The sequence below is a fragment of the Meriones unguiculatus genome, chromosome 5 (assembly GCF_030254825.1).
Source record: "Meriones unguiculatus strain TT.TT164.6M chromosome 5, Bangor_MerUng_6.1, whole genome shotgun sequence".
NCBI classification, from domain to species: domain Eukaryota; kingdom Metazoa; phylum Chordata; class Mammalia; order Rodentia; family Muridae; genus Meriones; species Meriones unguiculatus.
Window position 1 is genome coordinate 2,347,786 of NC_083353.1, and position 12,491 is coordinate 2,360,276.

At 45.4% G+C, this 12,491-nt stretch overlaps 1 protein-coding gene across 1 annotated transcript in view; it reads right to left on the bottom strand.

The window, feature by feature from the left end:
- M1ap (meiosis 1 associated protein) overlaps positions 1 to 12,491 on the bottom strand; it is a 58,536-nt gene that overhangs the window by 19,313 nt on the left and 26,732 nt on the right. Inside the window, exons 4-6 of the mRNA XM_060383501.1 lie at positions 3,489 to 3,662; positions 1,688 to 1,847; positions 923 to 1,064 (exon numbers count right to left, since the gene is read on the bottom strand). Of these exons, the coding sequence (XP_060239484.1) occupies positions 923 to 1,064; positions 1,688 to 1,847; positions 3,489 to 3,662 (476 nt within the window). The remainder of the gene's footprint in view (positions 1 to 922; positions 1,065 to 1,687; positions 1,848 to 3,488; positions 3,663 to 12,491) is intronic.

Sequence of the window (12,491 nt, forward strand, 5' to 3'; positions counted from 1 at the left end):
TGATCTTTAAATGACCTGTGATAACCAGGGTAGTGTTAAAAAGCTGTGGGACTTTAAAACATTTATTGTTATGCTATGTGTGTGTATGTACAATGTGTGTGTGTATGAATGTGGGCACAAGCGTGCCACAAGTACATGAGTAGGGGCCAGAGGAGCATTTCCATTCTCCATGGTGGATCCCAAGGCTTGAACTCAGCTCATCAGGCTTATGTGGCAAGCACTTTTACCACAGAAGTCCAGGAAGGAAGCATTATTAAAGCATCATTACCGTTAAAGCTTATAAAATAAGGGGTTATGGCTGATTTCAGGACGCACTGTGCATTCAAGCTGAGCAGCCTCACATTGCTTCTTCATCCCTGCTTGTAACTGCTACCCTAAAACTGACTTTTACCTGACACTTTGAGATATGATCTGAGGTTCTGGATTTCCTAGCTATGGAATGAATAAGAACAGCACCTGGGCCAGTGAAATGGCATGCTTGGTAAAGCTGTTTGCTGCCAAACCTGACAACCGGAGCTCACTCTCCAGGACCCACATGGCCCGAGTGATAGAAATGACTCCCAGAGTTGTCCTCTGATCACTACACATGTGCCACAGCATTTGTGCAACACGCTCAACACATACACAGAAAACAAGGAGATCAGATCTATAAGACGGCATTTGTACGGAGCGGGGAGGTTCTTTTGTCCTTGATCAGCTGGTCGGGCTGTTCCAGGCTGATGCCCGTTAAACCATCTGATAGAGTGTGTAATGTCTCCTTTGGGCTCATCTAACAAAGGAGATGTTAGATTTGCTATACATTTCAGAGTATTTCCAGTGTTTCATTCTTCCCAGGTTGATGCAAGTCTGGGATTAGGGCCGAGCCAGTGGCTCTTTCTCTAACTGTTACTTGAGCAATCTTGCCAGGCGATAGGGCACTCACCAGCAAGCAGTGACACAGGGCATGAAAATGCTGCTGGTTTGTCTCCAACTCATCCCAGTCCAGCTGCCAGCAGCTTGTGGGTCTGAGGATGAAGGGGAGTCCATAGGTCAAGGACTCACAGACCCCACTGGAAGTTAGAGCCCTGGAAAAAGAAAGACTTCTTAGTGGCATCTGGCACCTCTAACCACACCCATCTAAACTGAGCTCTGACCTACGACCTTATTGTGGAAGCTGTGGCTCAGGGTGTGTAAATTACATAGTGTGTCGTCAGTCAGTATTGAGCATGGAATCCAGCACACTGAAAGTTCTCAGTTTAACAGTCAGTCTTCGCATGGGGCCCCACAGTAAGAATAGAAAGCAGCAAAGTCAGGCCCTCCCATCATCATTCTGCTGGATCCCCTGAGGCAGCAATCCTGATACCTAGAGCAGCAGTAGCGTTGGAGTTGGATCTTGATACCCTCTCCTCCTTGAAAGATTCATCCCTGTACTAATCCTAACAGGTTTTTGATAAACATCCGTTGGATGGCTGAGCACCATTGCATCAACCTTGCTTTTCTCTGCAGTCAGATTCCATATCTGCTCCGTTGGCTTCTGCTTGCTGAGGAGCTCAGCCTTATTTTATTTTCATTTTTTATGGCAAGCTTGTGACTGCTGCCTGGCTACTGACTATTGCCTGACTGCAGAGATATAATCTAAATCTCCGTGCTTCCAGGTCACAGTGTCATCAAGAGCAGCTTAGAATGGTGGGGCTTCCTCAAAGCATACTTGATGACTTGTAGCTTGTACGGAGATGATGACAGGGAAGCCATCTGGTAGAGTGTGCTGATGTCTCCTCTGGGGTCATCCATTTTCAATGTGCCATCGGCTGTACCAGGAAGCAGGGATGGGCTGAGAAATCGCTCTTGGAGATCGCATTTCAGACATACTACAATTAAAGGAGAGTTAGAGAAGACCCTGGGTTACAAGTTACCTCAGGCTGACAGCAACTGCTACTGGTTTACTTTCACTGCTCAGGCAGGGGTCAGGAGGAGGCAGGGGAAATGGGGTAAGAGAGCATGCTTGGTTTGAGGGTAAAACGGATCTGCCACCTGAGGTCTCGCTATTGCTCTGCATAGTTTGTTCTCTGAGCCTGGCATGGTTTTCACTTGCTTTACTGCTGGGCTGGCTGAGCTGTTGTCTCAAAGCGAGAGGCGTGGCTTGTCATTCAGTGCAAGAGGAACATATGTCCTTGGTGGAGCAGCTAGTGGTAAACTATGCGGGGGCCCTTGGGTATTACAGAAGGAAATCGTGCCTCTGCTGCTTCCCTGCAGCTTTGGCAAGTGTGCTGGTCAGAGCAGGGAAAGCGGAAGTAAGACAGTCAGCTGACTGCTGTTCTTTTCCCTTGGGTTCTTCTAGGGGTGCTCTGGACTGTGGGAGGAACAAGTTCCTAAAATAGCTTATTTTTAAAAATTTATTGTTTTATTTATTACAATTTATTCACTTTGTATCCCAGATGTAGCCCCCTCCCTTGTCTCCTCCCAGAAATAGCTTATTTTTAATGCTTGGAAGGACCCTGAGTATTGGGCTTTCAAAGGCCTTGGAACACAGTGGCAGCATGACATGAGGAGTGCATAGATTATGTGGCACTTTGCTCTATAAGACTTTTGGCTTTTTTTTTTTTTGGATAGGATCTCTTGCAGCCCAGATTGACCTTTGACTTGCTCCGTAGCTGAAGACAATCTTGAAGTCCTGCTCCTCTTGCCTCTATCTCATGAGTGCTGTTTTCCTCAACGTCATGCCTAGCTAGTGAGAGTTTTAAGAAGTTTATTATTTGATGTGTTTTTTTGTCTGTCTGTCTCCATGTATGTACACTACATGAGTGCAGTGCCTGAAGGTGTCAGATTCCCTGGAACTAGAGCTACAGGAGACGGTGAGCTCCTCGTGAGTGCTGGGAACTGAGTCTAGGTCCTCCACAAGTGCAGTAAGTACTCTTAGCCACCGAGCCACCTCTCAAGCTCCAGTGAAAAGATTTTCTTTTTTCTTTTTTTTGTTGAGACAGGGATTCTCTGTGTAGCCTTAGCTATGTGGAACAGGCTGGCCTTGAACTCACAGAGATCCACCTGCCTCTGCCTCCCTGAGTGCTGGGATTACAGGTGTGTGCCACTGTTCCTGGCTTCTAGTGAGACTATTTTTATTTACTGTTATTCTCCTTGCCACAGGTCGTGTTGATATTATCAAAGCAAAAGAATCTTTTGAATTATAGCACCAACAATATCTACCATAGTAAGAGAGTTACCACTGAGAAAAATGCATAATTCACTTTACCCTTATATGGTGTAGCTGATGTCTTATCATTGAGGTGTTGAGGACTTTGCCTCCATAACTACTTGGCCTTTGCTGGCTGGTATAGTCACTCTTTAAAACTTTTCTCTTTATACCTATGACATCACCAGACTGTGTCACCCAATCCTCACCCAATCCCTGGGCTTTAAATTGTCTATTTGGAAGACTCACTGGAGTCATAGAGAGTTCTAGCCCTAGGCAAGAACACTCAGCCTACAGAACCTATCCTTTCAGGTTTGTGTACTTGGCTCATCCTTGGCTCTGGAAGAAGGAGGAAGGCTCTGTGGAGTAAGAAAAAGGTGGATGTGTTCTCGGTCAGTTTCACTGTTATGCAGCCAGGCTTTGAAGAAGACCTCCATGCTGACAACATCGTTGCCTAGAGTCTGAAGGACAATGTCAGCTTCCAGGATAGAACTCTCTGCAGAAGAAAGGAAAATGGTGGTTAAAATGGCTTTTTTCCCCAATCTTATTATTTACTTATTTATTTTAAGGTTTTTGTGGGGGGTGGGGCTGGGAAGATGACATGGTTAGGAGTGTGTACTGCTCTCGCAGAGTTAGCTGAGTTCAATTCCTGGCAACTATATCAGGAGGCACACAACTGCCTGTGACTCCAGCTCCTGGGATCTGATGCTCTCTCATCTAAACTCTGAGGGTACCTGTACTCACACATGCACACACACATGTAATTAAGAATAAGAAGTCTTTACAATGAATTAAAAATAGATTTTTTTTAATTAAAAATTATTTATGTGTGGTCCTGGAGAGATGACTTGGCAGTTGAGAGCACTTGTTCTTGCAGAGGATCTGGGCTCAGTTCCCAGCACGCACACGGTGGCTTAAAACTGTCTGTAACTCAAGTCTCAAGGAATTCAACACCCTCTTCGGCAGATGCCAGGCATGCATGTGGTACACATGTTCGTGCAGACAAAATACTCATACACATAAAATAATAAAATAATCTAAAAATGTCAAAAATTACATATGTGTTTGGGTCTGCATATGTGTTTGTGTACCGCAACATGCCTGGCACCCACAAAGGACAGAAAGCGGCATGGCATCAGATGCCTTGGAACTGGAGTTCTAGATGGCGGCTGTGACCTACCCTGTGGCTGCTATGAATTGAATTTGAAAGAACAACCAGTACTCGTAACTGGAGAGTCATTTCTCTAGCCACGTATTTAAAATTGTAATTATGCATTTGTATGTGTACATGGGAGTGTAGGTATCTGTGGAGGTCAAAAGAGGGTGTCATATCCCCCCACGCTGGAGTTACAGAGGGTTATGAGCTCTGACTTGTGCGCTGGGATGAACTCAGGACCTCTGGGAGAGCAGCACATGCTGAGCCATGTCTCTAGTGCAAGCGTTTATTATTATTATTATTGAGACAGGGTCTACCTGTGCATTTCTGTCCTGGATCTGACTATGTGGATCAGGCTGCCTTTGAACTCTCAGGGCTCTCCCTGCCCATACCTTTCAAGTGCTGTAATTAAAGGCATGCACCGTCACACACGGCAAAGTGTTTAATTTTTAATCAAACGTTTTTTTTTTTTTTTTTTTTTGTTTTTTGAGACAGAGTTATGCTATGTAGCTCTGGCTGGCCCAGTGTTCACTGTGTAGACCAGGCCTTGAACCTGCCACAAACCCCCTACCTTTCTTCCCAGTTTCTGGGATTACAAGCTGAACTATCATATGCAGCTACTTTTTTAATTATAAAATGTGAAAGATATAAACTTTAAGATATAAACCGGCATGCTTATCTCCTGATACACCAACTGTATGTCTGTGCAGACACATTCGCGGAGCATACACAGAAACTTACACAAAGACGTTCAGCATTGTCACACCAACAGCCAAACCCTAAACAGGAAGCAAGTTCAGTGCCCAGTCATGGAGGAATGTTTAAATAAATTATGACACACTCAAACTGGCTTATACTATGTAGTTGTAATTTAAATGTGCCGACGTGGGGACCTAGACGGGAGTAACGTAGGAAGTCGCAGGGCAGGTATGATCCCGTTTGTATGAACATGAAGCTACCTGCAGAAGTGCATACATGAGTATGTACATGTACTCACCATGAAGGTCTGCAAGGATGCCATCCAGCTACGAGATGTTGAGCAGCAGGAGCGGGCAGGTTCCGAGACACATTTCCTTTTTATTCACATTCCTACATTCTTTAAATGTTATCTTGATTTTATATTTCTGTTTTAAAATATTCTAGGGGGCTGGAATGATGACTCAAAAGTTAAGTGTGCTTGTTGTTTTCACAAATGACCAGATTCGACTGTAGCACTCACACTGAACAGCTCACAGCTCACAACTCCCCTGGGACTCCAGCTCCAAGGGATCCAGTGTTCTCTCCTGGCGCGCGCGCGCGCACACACGCACACGCACACACACACACACACACACACACACACACACACGTATGCATGCACGCACGTACAACACACACTCTACAAATAAATAAAACAAATCTTTAAAAAACACCATAAATATTCTAGAATATAAAAGCTACAAAAATTACACCGCAATGCAAATTATTTATTAGCAAGGGACACATCAGTTTTATATTATTGTTTATAGTAAAAATGTGTTTAATTATTGCCTCTGTTAAAATGAATCTGAACATTTAAAAGAAAAAAGATGGACTATGTATCGGTCTTTGCCTTAAGATACAGAGTTTGTCATTGGTACAGCGCCTCGCAAGTGTGCTTGGTATCAGAGGTGGGGCTAGGCGAGTGTGTGATGAGTGGCTCTGCGCAGGTGGGTTACCAGGCTTCCCTGGGGTGCTTCGGAATTCAGCCAGCTCCACCTCGGGTGCTGGGGGCTGCTGTTCTGCAAGTAAACATCAGGGAAAGTCAAATAGAAAGTAATGGAGGAAGCATGGACAGTGGCCGTGAGGGAAGAGCTGAGGAGAAGCCCTGAGGGGCTCGCTGAAATACAAAGGGCCTAAGAAAAGTCAGTGGCTCAAATGAATGAACTTCTGTGCATGACTCACGAATGCCGAGCAGTTTATTTCCAGAACGACATTCCTGAGGACAAGTTGGTAGAGGTGGCAGCCTTCTCCACCACAAGAACAAAGAAGGTTCAGTTCTACGTGCTGGCTCTAGCACAGGAGGTGCGGGCAGCTAGGTGACTTCACATTTCATTCAAGGACTTACCCTGCAGCCAAGAGGGATAGCAAGGATGCTTTTTCCCCAGCAGGATCGACTCTGCTAAACAGTCATGCACATTCATTCGTCACTAGCTGCTTCACTCATTCCATCAGGAGTACACAACTGTGGAATTTTAAAAGCAGCACTTGAACATTCCTTCTCAGGTTCCCATCTGCTCCATTGTGTTTCATGATACTTTAGCAATAAACACAAGATATTGCCAAAGAAGCATTTAAAAAAATAATGTGCATCTGGTGATGACATAGGCAAGCACATGATAGTTTACTGCTCTTTTTTTCTGAGCCTTTGAACGTTGACTTTAGCATTTCCTTAGTGAGGCAAAAGAGCTATTAAAGCAAGGAGGCCAAGTACAGAGCTAAAGAAATGGAATTGAGGTGCTGGAGAGGTGGCTCAGTGGGTAAGAACACTAGCTAGGTATTTTGCCTGTGTGCATGTCTGGGGGCCATGTGTGTGCAGGGCCCCCAGAGGCCAGAAAGGGGCAATGGATGCTCCAGGGCTGGCGTTACAGATGGCTGTGACCCACCTTGTGAGTGATGGGAATGTTGGGAATCAAACCTGGCATTCCTGGAAGGCTCCGCCCTCCTCTTTTTCTGTGATGGCTCAGGCTATTCCTCCCCATTGCCACCTACTGACATTTAGTTTACAAGATCAAGTTCAAACACCGCCTGCACGTGTCCTGCCCCACCCAGCATTTGTAGGTGATGTTGGCAGATAGTTTCACACTTTGTGTCGTCACTTTTGTGACATTTGATCCTCCGCTTTTAAATGGAGGCTTCTTTTCCCGTGATCCTTCCCACCCCCAGTTCAGGGCCTTTGCCAGAACTCAAGCGAAGCCTGTGGCTCCCATTGCTTTTCCTGTGCGTCTTGTGTTTCAGCTAAGTTAGTTGCCTTGTCACATGACTTCCTTCCTTCCCTAGGACTTTCATTACTCTATTAATCTGTGGCCTGCTCCTCCTCCAGCATTTGACTCATAACTTTGTCCAGGAGCTGTGCTTGAACCATCTCCCCTCGTGTGTCTGTAATTAGTACTGCTGGGTGTTCGGGAGCTTCATTCATGCAGCATTAACCGTGCTTGTTATTTTCTCTCTTCTGAAGGGTCCGTCTCCCTGAGTTTATGAAAGGCAGTGAGATCTAGTGGAAAGGCCAGGACTTGCACTGGATATTGTTAGCCTTGCGTTCTTGGCTGGGGGCTCTGTAACCTATTTCCTAGTTGCCATAAAACACTATAAGGTGAGAGGTTTAATAACAGCTTGCAGTAGGTTTAACATCCCTCCTCCTCTTCTGTTTCTTTACCCGCCCCCACACTGTCACTGTGAGAGGAAACAGGCTCTCATATGGTCCAAGTTGGTCTCACACCCATTATGTAGCCAAGTATGATCTTGAACGTCTCATCTTCCTGTCTCCACTTTCCGAGTGTGGGGATGACAGGGATTGGCATTCAGCAACATACCCAGTTTATGTGCCGAGAGCCACACCCAAGGCTTCGTAGACATGACGCCTAGGAAGCATGCTAGTAACTGCACTACATGCCCAGCCTTTCACTCTTCTCCAGAAAGCTTGGTCCCTTCCTTGGCCTCAGCTTTACTATATGTGAGCACACCAGTACCTACTGCAGGATCACTCACAGATGTAACCAAATGTGCTAAGCCTGGGCGTTGGAAAGGAGATGTCTTCTTAGATGCTGAAGAACGGCTCTTCCTAGAAGGCAGGCCCCCCCTTGACGAGTGCCTGCAGGAAACTACAGCTAGTGTAGCCTCGCCTGAGTCATTGTAACCACAGAAGGCTGCGTCAACACTATGGGTGGACTTATTCTGCCCCCTAGTGGCCACAAGCAGTGACAGCCTTCAGTGAGCTCTTCAAGCTCTGCCGGATACTGAAATCGGGTACCGCCTTCAGCAGTGACAACACTGAAGTAAAGTCACAATTGCAGTGTTGCTTTAAAAAAACATTTTATTTTATGTGTATGTGTGTGTATCTGAAAGTATATATGTGTTCCATGTGCCTGCAGGTGCTGTGGACTTGGATTTACAGACAATCATAATCTGCCGTGTGGGTGCTGGGAAGCAAAGCCTGACCCCTGGAGGAGCAGCCCCCGCCCTTAGCTGCTCAGCCTGGCGCCCTTAGCGGCTGAGCCATCTCTTCAGCACTCTGAAGGGTATCTTTAATGGAATTCTCCACGTGTGTATTAGATGACGGTATTTTTCTTGACATAAACTTTCTAAGGTACTGGGTCGTAGGTGGTTTCAGGGAGATGGAACTCCCGAACAGTCTTGCTGCCCATATCCACTCCCACAAAGACCTGGGGATCATCCCCTTGCTCCCAATGGCCTTAGCGTGGCCCACCCTGGGGGATCATGGGTGTGAGCCCTCTGAAATTGCATACAGTTTCAGCTGCATGTGTGAAGGTGCGTTTGCGTTGAGCAGGGGAAGAGGATGGGCACTTGACTTTTCCCAGACTCTTAGAAGCCCTCTGTGAACCTTGAGAGAGCATCCAGGCTTTGTCGCCGATATTACTCACATCTGTGGGATATGCACTCGTAAGTGTCCACGGAGGCCAGACACTGGATTGCCCTGCATCTGTAGCTACGTGCACTTACGAGAAGCTCCATGTGGGTTCTGGGAATTGAACTCTCATCCTCTACAAGGGCTTGGCACACTCCTAGCCAGTAAGCTAGTCCTTATACCTCTCTTAAAAATATTTATTTGGTGAGAGAGAGAGAGAGAGAGAGAGAGAGAGAGAGAGAGAGGAAGAGAGAGAGAGAGAGTCAGAGGACAGCTTGTAGGGGTCTTTTCTCTCCTTCCACCATGTGGGTCTTGAAGGTCAAACTCAGGTCATCAGGCTTAGTGACAGGCCTTGAAGCCATCTCCCCTCCCCCAACCCAGTTCCTGACTCTCTTCGGTTCATGTGTTCTAAGTCTCTCTCTTTAGGAGACGGAGGCAGAACTGTTGTGAATTTGGCTGTGGGGTAGATGCCAAGCACAGGGCAGCCAGGGTTCCATAGAGACCCTGTTTAAAACTGAAAGTCTTTGATCCCCCCCCCCCCCCGCAGACTTTAATTTTGCATTATAAAACTTACAGGTACTTAATGTGAACTGACATTTAAAAGTTAGAGCTGACAGGGAAAAAGAGTTTTCATAGGCACTGTGCTGAGAAAGGTAGGACAGGAAGGAGTGGATGAAGAGGGCGCAGGAAGACCTTCAGTCTGATGGCAAGGCCCAACAACCATAGCACTGCATTTTGCCTCCTTTAAACATTTAAAATTGTATTTATTATTTATTATCATTCTTGCCTGTGTGTGTGTGTGAGCATGCTCACTGCTGTACACTTGTCTCGGGGAGCAAATGTGGGAAGGTCGGAGGGCAACTTTGGGGAGTGAGTTCTCTAACTTCACCATGAGATCCAGGGATTGAACTTGGATCGTCAGGCTTGCACAGTGAGGTAGGTTGGGTAAGAAAAAGTTGAAAAGATTTCTGAAATCAAAGAAAATCCCAAAGCCCATGTGCACACGCACACCTAGGCTGCACAACTGTGATGTGTCTGTGAACCTTTGCATCATTTGGAGAGTGTTCTCAGGATACTGGCTTCATTAAAGAGGAACTGCTGACTCAAAAATAAACCCATATAAAGATGTCAGAGGTATTTACAAATTCCCCTCTAAGAGAGTGGCAGCTTTGGGTTTAGATATCAGTCCCCCTGTGTTATAAACACCAGTTCCTTCCCCTAGTTCTTCGTTGTCCCTTGACATCACAGTGCCTTTTATCTTGTCAACTTTATTACGTAAAGTTACATTTGTGTGTGGCAGGGACATGGGTGTGTGACGATGTGCATGTGGTAGTCAGATGGCAACTTGGAAGAGTGTGCTCTCTCCTTCCACTATGTGGGTCCTAAAGATTGAACGAGGGTGTGGAGCTCAGGTCTTCGGGATTGTGTGGTAAGTTCCTTTACTTGATGAGAGAACTTGCAGGCTTAGATTATTATATATAGAACATAGTAATATGATATATAATAGTATATATAATATATGAATATACAATAATATCTAATATATAATATAACACTATATAATATATAAATATATTATGATACTAATATATTATATATATTATTTGTTGTTTTTGAGACAGGGTTTTTCTGTGTAGCCTTGGCTGTCCTGGACCCACTTTGTAGACCAGGTTGACCTCGAACTCACAACGATCCACCTGCCTCTGCCTCCTTGAGTGCTGGGATTAAAGGTGTGTGCCACCATACCTGGCTTTAGGTTTAATAGTTTTAATATTTAAAAAATTTAAATAAAATTTTAAATTTTTATTACTTTATTTTGGTGTGTGTGTGTGCGCGTGTGTGCGTGCAGGTGTGTAATCCATGCTTGCACGTGTGGAGGCCAGAGGTCAACCTCAGGACTTGCTCTGTGGCTCTCTGCCTGGCTTTTGAGATAGGGTTTCTCAGTGTTTTGGCTGGACTGCCTGGCCCGTAGGCCACTGGGATCCTCCTACCTCCCCTCACCAGTTCTGGGATTGTAGAAGGTGTTGCAGCGTCTGGCCTTTTCACATGACACTGGAGATTAAACTCAGGTCCTCGCACCTGCACAGCAAGCACCTCATCAACTGAGCCCTTTCCTCACGACAAACCCTGATAGGAAAATCTGTCTCCACTGACTTTGTTGGAGGAGGAAGACAGGTGAACCGGGTCTCCAGAAAGTAAGGAAGCAGTCCAGGACAACAGAGAGCCAGAGAGCACTGAATGACGTGTTTAAGCTCAGCCCACCGCCTTCGATGGCCCTTGCACTACACATATGGGGCAAACTGAAAACATCTTAGAGTTTAGGTTTAAAGAATGGGATTGAGTCCGGGTAGGGTGGCACACACCTATAATCCCAGCAGTCAGCATGCAGAGGCAGGTAGATCTCTGTGAGTTCAAGGCCAGTCTAGTCTACACGGTGAATTCCACACCAGCCAGGGCTACCATTAGGTCTACCATTGTCTCAAATGGAGACAACAACCAGCAAAAACAAACACAGAAAGAGTGGGACCAAGAATTTGAGTATTTGCTCACTGAAGGGCCAACAGGTGGGAGTCTGAGCCTAACGAGGTTAATTGTCTGGGAAAACAAGCAAAAATCTCTCCAAAGCAACATAATAAAATCTAAAAATCCCTATAATATAACATTCACAACATAAAATCAAAATGTTTTTGGCATATAGAGAAAGAAAACTATGACTCAGTCTAGAAAGAAAACAGAAATCACAGACGCAAACCCTAACATGCTACAGATGTTGCGTCTACTAGATAAGGACCATATGTCCTTACCACCACACCAGTATCATTGAAGTCATCCTCAATGAGCAAGTGAAGGCATGCTCACAATGAATACAAATATGACAAATGGGGCCTGGGGAGATGGCTCTTCCAGAGGACCAGGGTTCAATTCCCAGCACCCCACACTGTGGCTCGCAACTGCCTGTAACTCCAGTCTTAGGGGACCTGACACCGTCACATAGACATACATGCAGGCAAAACACAAATGCACATGAAATAAAAAGAAATAAATTATAGAAAAATAAATATAACAAATGTCAATAGAGAAGCAGAAAATATAACAGATAATTAAATGAATAATTTAGAACTTAATACTATATCTAAACAAAAAATCTTCACATGGGTTTAAAAGCAGAATGAAAATAAAAGAGGAAAAGCAAATGACTTAAAGATAGATGGATCGAAAAACGAACAAAATCAACAAACGGGCCAGAGAGAAAGCTCAGTTGGCAGAGAGCTTGCTTAGTGTGCGCAAAGCCGTGGTTCTTCCCAGCCCGGTAAAACCAGGTGGGAGGTGTGGACAGGGGCATAGAATGTTCAGTTATCCTCTGCTGTGTGGAGGGTTTAAGGCCGCCTGGGACCTGAATCAATACCAACCATGCAAGTGGAAACAGAAAGTACGGAGCTGAGGGCTCTGTGGAACACATTTTATTCAGTCCTTTAAGTTTTATTTTGTTATTGCTGTTATTATTTGAGATAGAGCCTTTGTCTTTTGAGACAGGGTGTCTGTGTAGCCTTGGGTATCCTGGAACT